The following is a 19,341-nucleotide window of genomic DNA, read 5'->3' as shown; positions in this document are numbered from 1 at the left end:
GTCTCGCTGAGATGGAAGAGCGGGAAGACACTGTATGACAAGAGTTGAAGAAGAGCTTCCAGACGTTGTTTTCAAAGGAATGCTCTGAGTTGGACAGTGTCCAGAACAGCTCCAATGAATTGTAGATTCTGAGAAGGCTGAAGTTGAGATTTGGGAAAGTTGATTTCGAATCCCAAACTTTGTAGGAACCAGGTAGTCTGTTGGGTCGCTACAATAACCCCTTGAGATGTGGAATCTTTGATGAGCCAGTCTTCGAGGTAGGGAAATACCTGAAGACCATGGTTCCGGAGAGCTGCCGCTACCACTTCCAGGCACTTGGTGAACACTCTGGGAGATGAGGCCAGGCTGAAGGGTAGTCCTCTGTATTGATAATGCAGATTCCCCACCCGAAATCTGAGGTATTGAAGGGAGGCCGGATGAATGGGGATATGGGCCTCCTTGAGATCCAGAGAGCTTAACCAGTCGTTCTGCTCGAGAAGGGGGATAAAGAGATGCCAGGGACAACATTCAAAACTTTTCTTTGACTAAAAATTTGTTGAGAGCCCTGAGATCCAGAATTGGTCGCAGATCGCCCGTCTTCTTCGGAACAAGGAAGTAACGGGAGTAAAACCCTCTGTTCTGCTGTTCAAAGGGAACTGGTTCGATGGCATGGAGAGAAAGCAGAGCTTGAGCTTCCTGAAGAAGAAGGGCTGTCTGGGATGGATTGGAAGGATACTCTCTCGGAGGAAGCTCTGGTGGAACTTGAGTAAAATGAAGAGAGTATCCTTCTCTGATGTACCCAGAGGTCGGATGTAATTATAGGCCATCGGTTGTAAAAATGATGGAGACCACCTCCTATAGGGGGAAAAGGAGACAGAGACAGAACGGTGGAGGTTATGCTCTGTTGTGAACAGTCAAAAAGGCTGAGAAGCCTTAGGTGCAGCAGAAGGTTAGGGTTTCTGTTGCTTCTGAGGTTGTTGTTTTTTCATAGGAGGGCGATTATAAGGAGCCGGCTATGGAGCAAAACGCCTTTGATAGATAAGAGCAGGGCGTGCAGGCTTGGCAGGAACTGGCTTTGGCTTGGGTCTGACTATAGAAGCAAATGATTTTTCATGGTCAGATAATTTCTTGGTGGCTGCCTCGATGGATTCATCAAAGAGGTCGTTGCCCTCACAATGAATGTTAGCCAAGCGATCTTGAAGGTTAGAGTCCATGTCAATGGTACGAAGCCAGGCAAGACGACGCATAGCTACAGAGCAAGCAGCCGCTCGAGCAGATAACTCGAAAGCATCATAAGATGATTGGAGGAGATGCAGACGTAATTGAGAAAAAGAAGCAATGACTTCCTGAAACTCAAAATGCATTTGGGAATCCAAATAATTCAAAAACTTTGGTAGAAGAGAGAGAAGAAATTCAAAATTAGTGATGAAATAAAAATTATAATTGAGAACTTTAAGAGGACATCATAGCATTCAGGTAGATGTGACGTCCGAATTTGTCCATAGTTTTCCCTTCCAGGAGGGACAGTGGCGTAAACCTTGGAAGGATGGGATCTTTTCAAGGAAGACTCGACAGCAGGGATTGATGAGATAACTGAGAATTGTCGAACTCTTTGCGATGCACAGTCTTATATCTAGAGTCCAATTTCCCTGGAACAGCCAGTATGGAAAAGGGTGTTTCCATGCAACGACCAAAAGTCTGATTCAAAAGCTTATGAAGTGGAAGCTTAAGAGACTCTGCCGGAGGTTGAGGAAGATGCATGACTTCGAGATACTCCTTAGGATATTTGGAGCCAGTATCTAATTGAATATCCAAGTCCACAGCCATCTGTCGCAGGAAAGACGAGAAAGATAGTTGATCTGCCAATGCTTTTCCTCGAGAAGGACTCAAGGACGTCGAGGCAGCCTGTGTTGAAGAAGAAGCTTCGGCAGGGAAAAAGGCATCAAAGGAACCTGGTGACTTGGACGAGGCAATTGTGACCAGAATATCCTCGAGGTCCGGCATCGGAGACCTCGAACGAGGAGTCGGTGGTCTGTTCGTGGTTGGAGTAGATCGAGGCTTCGAGGAAGATGCTCTGTCGAGAGAAGAAGAACTATGTCTTGAAGGATGCCTCGAGGACAGCCTTGAATGTCGGTGAGAACTGTGTCTGGAATCAGATCTCGAGGATCGAGAAGATTTCGCCTTGGAGACATGGGCAGCTGATGTATGAATAGGACTAGAGGCTGTAGATCGAAGCTCCAGAGGCTTGGTGGAGGAACCTCGGCGCACTCTCAAAGACTCTGCTCCTTGTATAGAGTGTGAGGATTCTCGTCGAGGCACTCGCAAAGAATCTGCTCCTTGCTTTACGTGCTTGGATTCCAGACCAGACACTCGCAGAGACTCTGCTCCCTGCAAAGAGTGTGTAAGTTCAGACTGGGGCAAAGGAAGCGGTTCGACCGCGCGGGAGTCTGCTGAATGGCCAGGCTGGATAAGAGGAAGCAGTTTGGGTCCCATGTTAGTAAGGAACTGAATAAACTGCTTCTCTAACATGGTCTGGAAAGAAGCCGGCAAGGATGGATCCGTGTCTGAAACCGGACCACCTGCTTTGGCTGGAGGTTCCTTCGAGGTAGTGTGAGTGTGCTTCGACTTGGAAGTCTTAGACACTTTAATCGCCATCGGTGGAACCGACTGCTGAACTATCTGACCTGAGGAAACAGGGGAAGATACAGCAGATGACGTTGAAGCAAGAGCCGCTGCAAACGACGAAGGTCTGATGAGGCTCGAGGTGGAAGCAGTAGGCACAGAAGGAGCCTCGATAGAAGTTGAGGCCAAAGACGCCTTCGAAGTAGAGGAATCAGTAGGAGACTCCATCTCGAAAAGCTTGTCCACCAAAATGCAACGATGCTTAAAAGCATGAGGCTGAAGTGTTTGGCAAGGCAGGCACGACCTAGAATGATGTTTCAGCCCAATGCACTTGAGGCAGCGTCCGTGAGGGTCCGTAAGAGAGATTGCGCGCTGACACTTGCTACACCTCTTGAAGCCCGTAGCAGGCCGGGACATAGACGGAAAAATAGCCGCAAAGTCGAAGCCCTAAGGCTGCGGCCGAGCAGCCTGTTCCGGAAAACGAACGGAAGAAGAAAAAATGTATTTATTTATTTTTTTAACTAAAATAAAAGAAATAAAATAAAACAGAGATTCGTGAAGAAAAAAATACAAACCGCGGTTGAGAGAAGGCACAAAGTGAACAAAGTTAAACACAGAGAGTCAAAGACGGACTTCTTGGCTCCTCAGAAAACTGAGGAGACGCGCCCTGCGCTGGGCGGGAAGGCACTAGCGCATGCGCGGTGCGAGCGACTCGAAACTTTGAGTTTCTTCAAGCAATTCTGCTTGCAAGGCATCTGCATCCGGGCTCCGTCGATGACGTCACCCATATGTGAGAATACCTGCCTGCTTGTCCTGGGATAAAAGAGTTTTACCTCATGCAAAATTGTCATTTCTGTAATAAGACATTAACTATTTTTTCTGAGGCCCACCAAGTACCTAGAAACCCAAAATGTGCCCCTGCAAAGGGTTTGAGTTTGAGCCCACTGATATAGTCAAATATAACTTCACCTGCTTGTAAACCAAGATAACATTTTCCCCCTAAAATATTAACTGAAATAAAAACTGAGGGTTTATATTCTAGCATTCTCCGATCCCCTTCTCCCATGGTGTCCAGCATTCCTCCCCTTCTCTCCCTCTCCAGGGCTGTTGGCTGGTATGGAGCCTTGAGCATCTGCCAATGCTCAAGGTCTGATAACATCTGCCCCTTCCTGTTTTAGAGGTGGTTGGAGTTGGTAAGCTTCAAGTATACACAGATTTTCAAGGCCCTGTGTCATCTCTTTGTGTCGGCGATGACCGATCTGGGAAGGAGAGGAATGCCGAACACCATGGGGGGAGGAGAGAAGGCTTATAGTACCAGAAAAAAGAAGCAATGCAAAAACCTGAAAAAGCAATTTGCTTAAAAAAACCCAATAAAACCTGGTACTTACAACTAATTGATATCAAATAGTCCCTCCCAATACTAGAAAAAATTGGCTCAATAGAAAAATAAAGTTCTCCAAAACAGACAAAAATAGTCACTTAGCTACATTAGTAGAGGGAGGAACATGTAGAAAATCCTCAGATTTCATCCCTTAATGTAGAATGCTGGGGCCCAAATCTAACTTCTTGGCCTCCAGACAGCAAAGCTTTCAGCAGCAACACAGCTTCAGTTCTCATATGCTCAATGCGATCTTCCCTCCCACTGATCTTTTTCTAGTTCCTGACAAGGGCCTCTTGTTTTGCTGGAATCCTCGCTGCATCATCCACATGTGGATTATGTCCTGATGCAGCGGAGTTTCCTGCAAAACAAGTGGCCCTTGTCAAGAACTAGAAGATGATCAGTGGGAGGGAGGATCTGATATGCTCAGCATGAACTGAGGCTGTGTGTATGTTGAAGCCGAGGCTAGATATTCCTCGATTGGTGGGAGCAGGTGTTGCTCTTAGCTGCTAGTGGTTGCCCTAAAGCTTTCCCTCTGCTGTGATCCACCCAGGCAGAAGCAGGAAGTTGCATCAGAGGGGGACGGATTGCAGCAGAGAGAAAGCTTCAGAGCAGCCACCGGCAGCTTGTGTGACTGGCTGCTGTGCTGGGACCCTCTCTTGAAAAAGGAAACTGATTTTGAAAGACGATGGGGAGAGGCCTGGACAGCAGAGCCCCCTGGATTTGGGCCCAGGGCAGCTCCCCCCCCAAAAAAAATGCTGGTCCTGCTGTAGCTACTGACAAAAGTAACATAGAAACATAGAAGATGAAGATGAAACATAGAAGAAGAAGATGACGGCAGATAAGGGCCATAGCCCATCAGGTCTGCCCACTCTACTATCTACAAGTCTCTACAAGTCTACTGTCCTAGGAATCCCACTCCTGGTGACAGGTTCCCTTGGCTTAACCCTCTAAGGGATCCCACATGGGCATCTCATTTGCTCTTAAATTCTTGCACGCTGTTTGCCTCGATCACCTGCACCGGGAGCTCGTTCCAAGGATCAACCACTCTCTCGGTGAAGAAATATTTCCTGGTGTCGCCATGAAATTTTCCACCCCTAAGTTTGAGCGGATGCCCTCTTGCGGCTGAGGGTCCTTTTGAGAAAGAGAATCTCTTCTTCCATCTCGATACGGCCGGTAATATACTTAAACGTCTCGATCATGTCTCCTCTCTCCCTACAGAACAGTCATTGCTCAGAGCAGTGAGAGCAAGGGCAGGCATCTTCTGACCAGTTGCTGGACACTGTGCACACAGGCAGCATTGTAAAGTACCATTAGTCGACTCTTCTGTGCCCCACCCAGGTGTTTGTTTGGGGTTTTTTTTTAAGTTTTGTGAAATCTGCCCAGGAGTAGAGGCCAGACTAATTATTCTGCAACTCTGTTGTGTCTAAGAGTTTGTTACCAAGACTCCCCCTTGTGAAGAGATAGTAGCACTTTTTTAAATCCACCAGCAGAAAGAGAGGACAACCTCGGCAGAGATTACAGGCGAAACAAACAAGGGCCAAAGACAAGTCGACTGTGATCAGTCGGCTAAAAGAGACAAATCATAGGCTATCGAACATAAACAGAGCTTCTAAGAAGCGTTTACAATTTATTGATACACCAAATATGACTGTGTTTCGGCTTGTGCCTACATCAGTCTTTAATGCTACAATCGTATACCACTGTGGTATTAAATGCCGGCTCTATTGCAGGGAGATTAATCTCATTGTGCTGAGGAGGCAAAGGCATCCAATTACCAGACCGTGAAATGGTTTAATACCTTGCTAGTTGCTGCTAGGGAATTCCAGGCCAGTAAGTCTTAACTTCTGTGGTGAGCAAATTTTAAAACAGAGAATGGTCAAGGACCGTAGGCAACATGGATTTACTAGAGGCAGATCTGGTCAGACAAAACTGATCAATTTCTTTGACTGGGTGATCAGAGAATTGGATAGAGGGAGTGCGCTAGATGTGGTGTACCATATTTCCTCATGTGTAGGCCGCGGCTTATACATTGATATTATATCTAAAGACATCCCCCCGTACCTTTTTAAAATCATCTCCCCTCCCCCCATACCTTTTTAAAATCCCCCTTAACTATCTCCCTCGCTGGACAGCTGTGCAGGGCAGGAGCGATCTTTTCAGCATCCAGCCTGGCTCCGCGCTGCTTCCTGAATGGCTGCCATCAATTCTTGCAGATAAAGGCCAAATGGCCCATCCAGTCTGCCCATCTGCAGCATCCACTATCTCCTCCTCTCCATAAGAGATCCCACATGTCAAACTCTTTCTTGAATTCAGACAGTTCGCCTCTTCACCACCTCCACTGGGAGACTGTTCCACACTTCTACCACACTTTTTTTTTTTTTTTTTACCAGAAAGGATTTCCTCAGATTACTTCTGAGCCTATCACCTCTTAACCTCTGATGATCGTTTGTGTGTCTGTTTTTTATCATGTGTTCATAAAATTATGTATGTAAATTATGTAAGTTTTAAATGGTATAGAAATTTTTAAAATAAATAATAAATTCTATGTCCTCTCATTTGGGAGTATTTATGCCACATAGGTATTTAAACGTATCTATCATATCTCCCCTCCTGCTTTTCCTCAAAAGTATACACATTGAAACCTTGTCTCTCCCCGAAGGCCAGCATTGGTCTCATGAGACTACCAATGAAGGGCAGCCATTTTGAGGTTGGAACTGGTATGGGGTAAACCCATATTAACTGGTCCAGTTTCAAGGAGAGTCCTCACTCGACAACATCTGCGGATAAAGGGGCCTCAAACTCTGGACCTAATTGAGATCATGTTCCAAAACTTTAGTTATCTTCATTAGAACTCATGGTTATGCGGTATAGAAGCATGATGTTATGTTAGTCCCAACATATCTCCTGAAAATATTTCATTGATTTCTGAGGTGGTCGAGTGGGGAGCTCTGGATCACGACATGGAATGACCCATGATCACCAAGTATTCTAAGGTAGGCCTGGCGAGGGCCTAGGGGTGTTGGTCCTGGTTGGAGGGGTGGATGTAGAGAGCGGGCGACAGTTTTGGCTGGGAAGGGGAAAAGGCTGATAAGTGCACTTTTGTCTGAAACTAAAACATGACAGAATTGGAATTTTGGGCTGGTTTTGGTGCTGAAACTAAAATTTGGTTGGCCTGTATTCTCTCTTGTTCTGTTTTGACCTCTTCCAGTGACCAGATCCTTTTAATGAGCTGCAGGAGATAAGATAAATTAGAATCATGCCTTTTCCTGTACTTAGTTTTTCTTTGGTAAAAGTTAACCTCATCATTGCATTTTTTTCCCTCAGATATTACTATCAAAGGGGAATTCTGGCAAAAGTGGAGGGCCAAAGGCTGGTGTATCAGTTCAAGGAAATGCCCAAAAACATTGTGATCATTGATGATGACAAGAGCGAGCCCTGCAGAGAGGAGCTGATGGTGCCTGCAGATGACAAGTCATTGGAGAGAGTGTCACTACCCTCCGAGAGCCTTTTGAAAATAGCCGTCCCTGCACGGACAGTGAAGAATTCCTCTCAGCAACATCTGACCAGGGCTGCCAAGCCCATAGCCAGATTAGTGAATATTGCCTCACAAGGACAAGAAATTTCACCGCAGTCTCCCACCAGCAATGTTCCAGTATCGACGGTTCCAAGGTCAGTACTGGAAGACCTTCCCTTTGTCTTGCACTAATTGGTTGGGGTGGGAGAAGCCACTCTACTACTGCTATGAATTATTTCTAAAGTGCTATACAGAGTCATAAAGGAGACAGTCCCTACTCGAGGGAGCGTTTTGTCTAAACAGACAAACAGATGCCATGGATACAGCTAGAGGGGATGGTGAATCTGCTGGCTAGGGTGGTGAATGGTGGACAGTAGGGTTATGGATTGAAGGCTATATAAAAAAAGGTGGGTTTTCAGTCTGCTTTTAAATAAGGGAAGGGGCTTGACGGACAAACTCAGGTAATTTATTCCAGGCATAGGGGGCAGCTAGATGAAAGGAACAAAGTCTGGAATTGGCAGTGGAGGAGAAAGGTACAGTTAAGAGCGGCTGATCTGAGGGATGGAATTCTCAGGGAGACGTTTAAGAGTAAAGAGAGGAGAGATGCTGAGGGGCTGCAGCATGAACACACTTGTAGGTTAATAATAGGAGTTTGAACTGTATGTGGAAGCGGATAGGGAGCCAGTGAAGTGATTTAAGGAGGGGGTCAACTCTTGAGTGGATGACTAGGAACTGGTCACCAGAAAGCATGACTCCTTAGATATGAATCTCTTAGCTGATGGGTATTTATGAAGTGATAAGTATGCAGCGATTTGGAATTGTTTTGAAGCCCATGCATTGTAGAAATTCAGATGATTCATTTAGTTTGGGATTGATCTGTCTTCATTACCAAGGTTATAGGCAGTTTTAGCATGAGTGAAGGCTTTTTGTGTAGTTTTTGTTTGCCATAAATCATATCTTAGAAGAGAAAAAAGTACTATGTTTTAACATTTTATTCCAGAAGTCACAAGCATCGCTGTATGCTGGTCAACAGTAGCATAAATGTAATTTAAGACTTAGATTATCCCTGGAGTTAGCGGATTCTAGCTTGAAAGGGGGTCCTGTGTCCGCTGCATGGCAGGAGTTCAGCAAATTGTTATTGTGGAGAAATCCCAGGGAGATTGTTCTGAATTTGGAAAGAAGTAGAGAATACCTTGAGAACTGTGAGCAATTCTAGTCACCTCTAAAAATAAGATATTGGAGAAGTAGAAAATAATTTTATCAAGGAGATTGACCAGCTCTCTCATGAAGAAAGGCCTAGCAGTTGAGAACTCTTTATTCTGGAAAAGGATGTCTGAGAAGGGATAGGATGGAGGGTGAAGAGAGAAATAGGAATGCTTATGTATTCTTTTAATAGTACATTCTAGGCCAGGGGTGAGCAACTCCTCGAGGGCCGGAATCCAGTTGGGTTTTCAGAATTTTCCCAATGAATATGCATGAGATCTATTTGCATGCACTGCTTTCAATGCATATTCATTGGGGATATCCTGAAAACCCGACTGGATTCCAGCCCTTGAGGACTGGACCGGAAACAGTAAACAAGTCTTTGTGATTCAAAGATGAATTCCGAGTTACAGGACTCGGGGAACCTTGCAGCTGGCTCAACGTAGCAATAAGGAAGAGCAAAGACCTCTCTTGGACTCCCTCTTCCTTCTCAAATGTTAGATCTGGCATATCCTGGCCTGATGTTGATTATCTCCCTAACCCAGGGGTGTCAAAGTCCCTCCTCGAGGGCCGTAATCCAGTCGGGTTTTCAGGATTTCCCCAATGAATATGCATTGAAAGCAGTGCATGCACATAGATCTCATGCATATTCATTGGGGAAATCCTGAAAACCCGACTGGATTCCGGCCCTCGAGGACCGACTTTGACACCTGTGCGCCTAACCAATCAACTCTTGAGCCTTTTGCCAAGAAAGCCATCAGAGAAAACTAGCCAGGTCCTGAAAGGTAAATACAGAGGATGATACCCCATGCTTATAGACAGAGAGAGCCATATTGGCAGTTCTGCAATTGGCTGGCTCTTGGGCTTTTTCTTGGACATCTCGCTTGATTCTCCTTTTGACTAGCAAAAAACTGGACACAAGTGCCAGAGCTGCTTTGGTAGTGCCTCTGGAGCACTAAGACTGGACAGACATTGTCCAATTCTTATCTGGGATATTTGTAGGCATGCATTACTGTTGTACAAAATGTTTGCAAGAGGCGGAGGGGAAGCTCATTGTGTTGCTGTTTGCCAACTACACTGCCAACTCCACCACATGCTGATTTTACCATAGTGCTGTTGCTACCACCAGGTACCCATGGTCTTACTTCCACCCCCCCCAATTGTTCTATCTTTGTCTTCTCAGCTACTATGTCTTTCCTATGCTCCAGCTCCATTTTCCTCACCTTCTTCCTTTCTTGTTCCCTAATCTTTCCACGAACCATCTCTATATCCCCTTTAATCATACAACCCTTTTCTTGCTTCAGATAGCTCTGTTTCTTTTTTTTACCGGCCTCTTTTCTAATCGTTTCTATACGTGTTCCTGCACCAGAATTCTCTCTGCCTCTCTTCCCTTCCCCTGTATTCCTCCGCTGACCACCCCACCATGGGCAGGTCCAGTACTTACTAGCTGGAACTTGAAATTGGCAGAGGTCAGTAGCTGTCAGCACTTCTTCTCTTCTGCTCCATAGTCAGCTGTGCAGCTGCTGGAGGAAGGCCGAGTGGCCTTCATGTGTTCACCTTAGGGGACCAGAGAATAGGCAATTATATTTTTCTACTTCAGTCAGCATGCTCCTCTTCCCAGGATTGTCGTCTTCTCCCACTCCAAAAAAGAGAAAAAGTTCATGTACTACTGGTGTTTAACATTTATCAAAAAACAAGGAAAAGGACCTCAAACCCCCCAACCCTCACCTTCCAATGAAGCATGTGGGATCCTGTTCCATAGGGAAATGCTAAATTACTGAAGACTGCAAACAGTATTTGGAAATCTACATATTCTATGATATTCATAATCTGTCCCTGATGAAGCAGTGAATTTGTGTAACGGTTGAGCCACCATCGGACTTACAAAAGGACTACATAACAGATTCCAATAAGGATCTCTTTGGGCCTTTTTGCCCTGCACCATTATAAATAAGTGAAGTGCCTTTTTGGGGATATAGTTTTTAATCTTGGTGAAAAAATTCACTTGATTTTTGCAAGTAATAAATGAATAAAATAGTTAAAATAATGAACATGTTTTTTTGGACTGATAAAAATCATACCCCAGTAAGACTGTCATTGGAGGGTGAGGGTTGGGTGTTTGAGGTCCTTTTCCTTGTTTTTTGAATGTTAAAACACCAGTAGTACGTAAACTTTCTCTCTTTTGAGTGACATTTTTGTTTAATTGAATACATCATTTTTTCTCTTCTCTGTGTTGTCTTCTCCAACTCACCACTTTTCCCACATCTGATCATGAATGTGGGAAATTGTGATATTTAGTCCCACAGCATTGTAATGATGAAGGGAGCTTATGCTAGTCCCTGTAGTTCATAGATTTAGCCAGGCAGGGAAAGCACAGTTACTTACCGTAACAGGTGTTATCCAGGGACAGCAGGCAGATATTCTCTACATGTGGGTGACGTCTAGCTGAGCAGGAAGGCACATGTATGCGCGGTGCAGCACTAGCAAACTTATCTTCAATCAAGTTTGCTTGAAAAGCTGTCCGCAACGGGGCTCCGTGGATGACGTCACCCACATGTAGAGAATATGCTGCTTGCTTGTCCTGGGATAATGATTTAAATTGAATTTGCCCCATTTTTGAAAATGGAAGAGCGAAGCACAATTAGTCTTCCCTTGTTCAAACTGGGACAAGCCAATGATACACTTCCATTGAAATAAGTTGCAATGCAAAGGGTGGGGGCAGGATGGGATTCTGTGAGATGGATATTCTTCACACATGGTAGCAGTGCCATAGTGCCTGAGTGGTGATTGGCAGCCATAGTGGGTGGCAATAGGAAGGGGAGTACAAGCCTGGGAGCCAAAGAAACAGCAGAGGTTTTGTACCTGGCTCTCTGCATGAAGCAGGAACTAGAGAGTTGTACGGGAACAGAAATCCCACCTGTCCCCACCAAAATCCCACCCGTCCCCACGAGGAATTCCCTCTGTCCCCGCCCATCCCTGTAAACTTCAGAAATAGTTATTTCATTTAATTATGCTACTGAATTAAAGGCTCTGTTAGAGACCAATTTACAAATAAGCAAAGACACTTTATTAATTTGGAAATATTAATTGGGAAGAATACATACTTTGTAAATGGGTTTCTACCAGAGCCTCTAATGTAAATATAAAATCTCAGCTGATGAGAACCCCCAAGCTGTCAACTGAGGACTTCCTTTGCAGTTGGCCAGGGGTCTCTTTTGCCAAGCTTGGCAGGAAGCAGTAGCGTCCCTGAGTCACAGATGCTGGCACCTCAGTGGCTCATGGATGTTGCCAGCAACTGCTGTGCTTGGTGGAGGGAAGTTCTGGCCGTCTCTATATGAGGTCCTCTACTGGCTGACCCTTGCTGTGGCTGTCCCGCGTTTGGGCCCCTCTCACGTCCCAACTGCTTCTTCCTAATTACAATGCATGTGTGCCCACTTGCTTGCTCCCTCCCGTTCTGCCCCTCTCCCGCAAGACTTGCTGCTTCCTTCTTTCCATTCCTCTGTGGCATGCGAGGCGCACGACAGAACCATCTCACCACCTCTCCCGAAGTTACTTAGAGCAGCACTTCTTCACAATCACAGGGCAGAGGGCCCTGCACACTGCACGTAGCTGACAAGAAGCATTTCTCCGACGTCAGCTCTGACATTGGGGGAAGACTTCCGGGTCGGCTACGTGTGGACTCGGAGTGCTGGGAACGCTGTACGCTACAGGAAGGCAGAAAAAGAAGATGATCCACTCAGCTCGAGCTGCCTCCAACCCCGTGGGATCCCCGCAACCTGAGGGGGCGTCCCTATGGGATCCCTGTGACCCGAAGGGGGAACCCGCGGGATTCCCGTCGTCCCCGTTCCCGTGCAGCTCTCTAGCAGGAACTTCAGTGCAAGTCTGATGAGAATTGAGATCATAAGACTTACACAGGTGGTGTTATACGTGAGAGCCATGTGTGCAGATGAACTGCTGTTTCAGCAGTGGTAGCAGCCTACTTAATCAAGCTTATAAAGAAATTGGGTCATGAAATTTTAGGGGCTAAGATGCAATATTTAGGTACAATGTTGATCTGGTGCCTAGGCTGTGTCAAGCACTAATACATCCATAGATTTATTTAATGACAAATTGCAAGTGTTTGATAGTAGTAATCAGAATTCTTTTTATTTTTTAGGACTGTTCGTGTGGCAATGCAAGTGCCTGTAGTAATGACATCTTTGGGACAGAAAATTTCAACTCTGGCAGTTCAGTCGGTTAATCCAGGTTCACCCCTATTAGCCAATACCAGCCCAACATCTGCAATGACTCCTAAGGTAGTAATTCAGACAATACCCACAGTAATGCCAGCAACAGCTGAAAATGGAGAGAAAATCACCATGCAGCCTGCAAAAATCATTACAATCCCGGCCACCCAATTGGCACAATGCCAGTTGCAGGCAAAGTCTGGCCTGCCAGGGACAGGAAGTATAAATCTTGTTGGAACCCCGTTGGCAGTGAGAGCTATTACACCAGTGTCCATAGCTCATGGAACACCACTGATGAGATTAGCAATGCCTGCCCAGCAGGCATCTTGCCAGACTATTCCCCGAGTTATCAGTGCAGTTATAAAGGGGCCAGAGACTAAGCTAGAGACGGCATCAGCAGCTCTAAAGCAGGAAGGTGAAGTGAAAACATTGCAACTACTAAAAGAGGAGATGTCGTCAGATGGCAAGACTGTGACCCATGTTGTTGTTGTCAGTACACCCTCTGCCATTGCTCTTCCTGTCACAACCCTGAAAACAGAAGGTACAGCAATGGGTGACAAATGAAAAACAAAATGGCAGCGAGGGCCACAGACGGCATCAGCTTTGTCTGATGATTAGTTAGACTGACATTGCTGGGAAGAAAAGTTATTGAGGACTTTAAAAAAGGAAGCCTGTAACATAGGGAGGAAACCAGGAACTTGCTGGATTGGAATTGTGTCCTATGTCAGTGGGACTTAAGTCACCTGTGCGATGTTGACAGCAAACATCCTGAAAGAATGAATTTGGGCAGAAGCAGACGATCAAATGTAGCATTTGGAAGGGACCAACCAGCTTTTGCTACATTATCAAGTTACACTAATTAACATGGAACACTAAAATGAATCTTCCAAGGTTATTCAGTTCAGTGGGATGGCAGTTCAGTTGCAAATCTGATAAATTTAAATTTTACCATACCAGCAATTCCCACTGTGTGCACGCACAGTGCTTTCTTAATTGGTGCTATATGAAAACTTTGGTGTGTGTTGGAAAGCAGCAAAGCAAAAGGACATGACCCGGTAGCCTCTGCTCGGGTCATGTTCCACCTTGTATCATACACCTTAAGCAAATTTAATGAGAAAAGCCTTTGACTGATTTTCAGGTTTTCTTCTTGAAATAAGCTAATGGCTTGTTTATGTAAAGCTTTCCTTTTTTTAATTAAAAAATAAAAAACAAAAAAAACCACAAACTTGTACCTAGGACAGTATTGTTATAGAATTACATGTAACATATTTTGTATGATAGTTATGGTCTCACAACTTTTGAATTCTGGACAAGTTAGCAGCTGGCATTTTTGGCTTTGCTCTAACATGCCTGTGTCACTTGCTTTAGCACCTTTGCATCCATTTCAAATTCAGCTGAACTTTGATTCATTTGAAAGGTCACACATGCAGCATGAAACATTTTTTGTCAGGTAGTTTCAAACCTGTAAAGAGAAAAAACATATATATATTTTTTTTTAGTTGACGTTGAGGGAAAGTACCAGTGTTCAGAATGAACTATAATAGTTTGTATATTCAACATTTGAAGTATATTCTATTTTGTTGTACTCTTGTTTCAAAGTGTATTCAAGTAGATTTTATTGAAATATAGAAAAGAAATTTAATCAAGTGTTTGGGGGTCTTATTTCAGTCATCAGATTTTTTGCAGCTGTGGCGTTAAGTGCCTATAATGCAGAGCACTTCAGCTGCTACCTCCCCTAGATGGAACCTGTGCCGTTTCCATTCTGCTAAAGACTGAGGTCCCGGCGTTTCTCCCATGCATACTACGGTGTGGTAAGAGAGCATGTTGGCATCATTCAAAAGAGAGACGAGTGCAGTTTGAATGGCAGAAATCCCTCGAGCGTAATGGTCATTTGATAGCCCGTTGATGAAAACTGGTCATCATTATTGTGATGGCTGCAGGATTCCTCTTACACTGCTCCAAAGTTCTCCAATTGCATTTAGCCAGTGTATATTTTGGTACTTCGCTTTCAGCTAAGGGCTTAGTTTGTGCAGTACCGCAGGCCCTAGAGCTACCATTTAGCACAAGCTCCAAGTTCACCTGAAGTTTAAGTATGAAAATGTTAACCAATACTTCCGAAGAAAATGTTTCATAGGATTGCCTGTTCTGTTTTCTATACATGAGTTAAAGTTTTCTTCCTTTGAGGACTAAGGGCTAGATTTACAAACCTTTTTTCCGGTGGTGAGCCTTGGCCGATTATAGCAGAACGCCCCCTCCCCCTCCGACCGCACGGATCACGAGTGTGCAACCCTGACGCATGCGCAGACTATCTGCTTTCCCTGCAGATGGTCTGTGCAAGCATTTTGCGTCCGGGGTTGTTTGTTTTTTTTTTTGCTAGTTCTTGCCGACTCTCCTGCTCTGTCGCCTTCACTGCAGTGCAGTGTGCAGCCCCACTTTAAGCCCACAGGCTCGCACTGCAGGGATGGCAGATCTCCCCAGCTCACACATCCATTCACCAATGACCCAAACTTTAATTCCATGCAGCTCCCCCAATTTTTTTCAGGAGCTTGGGTCCTTCACAAATCATTTTTAGAGGACATGTGCGCATAAGCGTTTGGGAGGGGGGGATGTTATTCCTTTTTACCTGCTCTGGGAGAAAAAGAGGGGCTTACTACTTTCTGCAGTGGGTTGGCTCACTGTGTAGGTTACACAGACCTTACATGTTCTACAAGGCTTTTCAGTTCCACCTTGAAGGCAGACCAATAATTTTTTTGTCCCAGGGCAGAGTGCAGTGCAGCAATGGAGCAGCAGAGATGTTTGCGACTGGTCCCCAGCAGTCACTTCTATTCTTGATCGGCCAGCCCAATCTGTGTCCAAATTTGTTTGGTGAATCGTGTCCCTGCCTACTTTGCATGTGTTTCCCCTCATTTGCATGCATGGATTTTAAAGCGGATCGCAGGACAGGTTTGTGAATCGGGCTGGAGGGAAATCTGCTCGCTAAGAGGTCACAAACCGATCGGTACACAATCGCTTTGCTTAGTGAATCTAGCCCCAAGACCAACCAGAATTCACACTCCAGTGTTAATTCTTACCTGTGCTGGATGAGGTACATAGTTATGCTGATCTTAAAGGGCTGAGGTTGCCTCTCTGTTTTGTGGTATGGTGGGTTTTTTGCACTCTTACATTTAAGTGACTGATCGCTTCCCAGGATTTTTCAGTTCGGATAGACTAGTTGGTATTCTGAAGAAGCTGTGGTTTTGTTTTGGTTTTTTTTGGCAAACAGGATCAGCAACCCAGTTGTGTGATGTCATCATTTGCCTATTCCAAGCTGTTACAACCTTCTCAATGCATGGAAATGGCTAGAACATTTTTGAACATATACATACATACATTCCTACACAGGCTACTTGATCATTGTTTCTCTCCCCAGCCCCCCCCCCCCCCTCAAAAAAAAAGCAACCCCTAGTTCTTTCTCTCATGGAGCCATTGAATCTGCTATTGCTAAACTCCTTTTTGATTTGACAGAGCCAGTAACATAGTCACTGACAGCAGGTAGCCCTGCACAATCTTCCAGTCTGCCCAACAAAGCTGTTTGTATGGGGCCAGGTCTATACTAGATAATGGAGTACTTTTTTTTTAATATATTTCTTTTCCTTTTATTGTACAGTATTCTGTAAACCACTTGGACCAGTAAAATGAACGAGTGGTATAACAAAATTAAACAACCATAAACCATGATCAGAATAATTGCATAACAAACAGGACAGCTGGTAATTTACCATAATGCCAGCCACATCTAGGTAATTATTTTTGATGCAATCTTAGAAGATTGGTTTTATCATTTTCCTACAGTACAGTTGTATCTATGGTCAATATTTGATTAAACTCAATTCAAGAGTGTTGCTGACAAGATTTTACACAGTATCAACATTAAGATGTCTTCCCCTCCCCCTTATAAGATACAGTAGAATCTCAGCTATTTGGCACTCACAGGGCTTGGTGGAAGGCTTCTTAGCTGGCTTACCCACAGAAGGTTGCAACACGGGAGATGTTTCTGACTGTGTCATCTTGGTTGGTGCTGCTAGTGGCTATTGCGATGTCTGTTCCCCCTCTGTAGTGACACCGAACAATAACCTCTGTTGAAGAAGACAGTTTTTCAAAGTCATCTTCTGAAGAGGAACACCGGGTACAGGTTTCCAGGCAGTACTCTGGTCCCAAACACTGGAGACACCAGTGATGTGGGTCAGTCAGATATGGGCCGAACACAGCAACTGCACTTTTTAAATCCTGTCTGCGGGCATGACATTGCCGGAAAGACCACCTCAGCCAAATTGAAGTTGGAGGCCAGGATGGTACAACAGGCCCCACCAGGCCAAACCCACAAAATGGGAAAAAAGTAAGATTGTCCTTTTACCTCTGGTTAAAAAAAAACAACCCCAAAACGGAACCACAAAACTGACTGAAAAAGAAACGCAAGAGCAGGAAGACAAAAATTTCAATAGCCATTGAACGCATTGTATTAGCTCTGCAGAAACTAAGAGACGTTAGATAGATTGTGAGCCCACCGGGACAAAGAGGGGAAAATGTTTGAGTACCTGATTGTAAAAACCGCTTAGATAACCTTGATAGGCGGTATATAAAATCCTAATTAAAATGCTAATTAAAATACTGCCTACCTTGGGCAGGAAGGCACTTGCGCATGCATAGTATGGACTGATCGTGAACTTTCTAAAACTTGAAGTTGTAATTCACTTTTGTCCGTGCCAGGACTCCGTTGGTGACATCATCCATGTGTGAGAATATGCTGCCTGCTTGTCTTGGGATAACTGTTTTTATCCCAGGACAAGCAGGCAGGTATTCTCACTAGTGGGTGATGTCATCCGACAGAGCCCCGATACGGACATCTTGCAAGCATGTCTTGCTTGAAGAAACTCAGAAGTTTCGAGATGCCCGCACTGCACATGCGCCAGTGCCTTCCCGCCCGATGCTCCGGGTGTGTCTCCTCAGTTCTTTTTCTTCCGCGGAGCTGAGAAGTCTATCTTCAATTTGCGCCCATTGAATCTCTTTTTTTTGCCTTCTTTTCTGCCACGGGTTGAGTTCTTTGGCTCTCCTGTGCATTTATTTCTTTGATTTCTTTTTCAAAAAAAAAAAATTTTTCCTTCCGATACCGGGTCGGCCACGTGGCTGGGGCCCTGCGCCTTCGACCTTGCGGTAAGTAACATTGCTTTCTGGTTGAGTGTTAGAAACCTTGTCTAACAGTTTCAATCCCCACCCCTCCTGCCCTGCAGCATCAGCATAGCAGTGGGCCTGAGGTGCAAAGCTCTCCACCCTCCCTTACCAGAGTGCAACAAGTCAGCAGGAGTCAGCCAGCCACAACAGGGCCTTTCCTTTGATGCATTGGAAGGCTGACTTGCTGCGCTCGCGTAAGGGGGAGAATGCCTGCTTTGGCCACTAAGGCAATTGGGGGAGGGAGGAGGGCTATGCTAAGCAGCACTGCTGGTGCTTTGTGAGGGAGGGGATTTGAAGCTCAGGTTGCATCCATGCTGGTGCAGCAGGAGGGAAGTGGGATTTGCAGCACAGGACTGCTGCCACTTAAGTTCTTTGGGGCTTGAGGAACGAGGTGGGTTTGTGGTTCAGGACTACTGCTGCTTCATATTTTCTTCAAACATCCCCCCCCCCTCTTTCTTTTTTTTTTGCTGGTTAATTGAGATTCTACTGTCTACTCCTAGCTTATGATATATTTAAAAGGTATCTTCCTGGGTGAAGGATGGTCATTTCTGCCTTATCCATCACAAGGAAGATTTGACAGAATTGCAGAGAGATCTGCTGCATCAGAAGGCTTAAAGTGGCAGAGAATCTGACATGAAGAAGAAAAAGCAAGTAAAATTTCTATCTACATGACATATCTAGTTTAAGAAGCATGCAATGGGTTTTGTATTTAAATCACAGTCCGGAAGGGTTGAGCTTGGCTAAGAGCCAAACAAAATATTACATAGTAAACTATGGCAATTTTTTTTTTTGAGAAAGTGGTGCTGAGCACTGGTCCCTTCTTCCCTAAGCTGTATTAGAGTTTTTGCCAGTGTGCCTACTTTTTTCTTGGGTGGTCACAGGAAAGGAGAAGTAACATCCAAAACCACTAAAGAGGTTGTTGCCAGCCCTTGGTGTCCAAGACTAGAAAGTGCGATGAGAAGCAATGAGAAATGAGATCGTACCTTCTAATTTAATTTTTTTGTCCCTCCAGCTTCTATCTGCATCCTCTCGTCCCTATATAGTTAGGAAACTGTCTCCTATGTTTCTATCGATATCCCCTCTTCCTTTTTTAATACTTTTGCCCTCAGTCGACCCTGTCTTTAACTTCATGTCCTTCCTCCTACACACTGTGAATGTCCTTTAGAAACCCATTCTGATCTGTGGGGAGGATGGGATAGAAATCTAAA

The 19,341-nt window shown here is 44.9% G+C and overlaps 1 protein-coding gene across 6 annotated transcripts in view; it reads left to right on the top strand.

The window, feature by feature from the left end:
* ELF2 (E74 like ETS transcription factor 2) overlaps positions 1–14,576 on the top strand; it is a 235,192-nt gene extending 220,616 nt beyond the window's left edge. For 3 of the 6 annotated variants that reach the window (XM_033939282.1, XM_033939270.1, XM_033939275.1), the window contains 2 exons: positions 7,307–7,651; positions 12,856–14,576. In XM_033939282.1, coding sequence (XP_033795173.1) covers positions 7,307–7,651; positions 12,856–13,489 — 979 coding nt within the window. In that variant the 3' untranslated portion in view covers positions 13,490–14,576. The remainder of the gene's footprint in view (positions 1–7,306; positions 7,652–12,855) is intronic. The other 3 variants (XM_033939289.1, XM_033939308.1, XM_033939298.1) reach the window with 1 other exon arrangement.
* The last annotated feature ends 4,765 nt before the right edge of the window (positions 14,577–19,341 follow it).

This window comes from Geotrypetes seraphini, chromosome 1 (genome assembly GCF_902459505.1).
Source record: "Geotrypetes seraphini chromosome 1, aGeoSer1.1, whole genome shotgun sequence".
NCBI lineage: Eukaryota > Metazoa > Chordata > Amphibia > Gymnophiona > Dermophiidae > Geotrypetes > Geotrypetes seraphini.
This window is presented reverse-complemented; position numbering and strand designations above follow the sequence as displayed.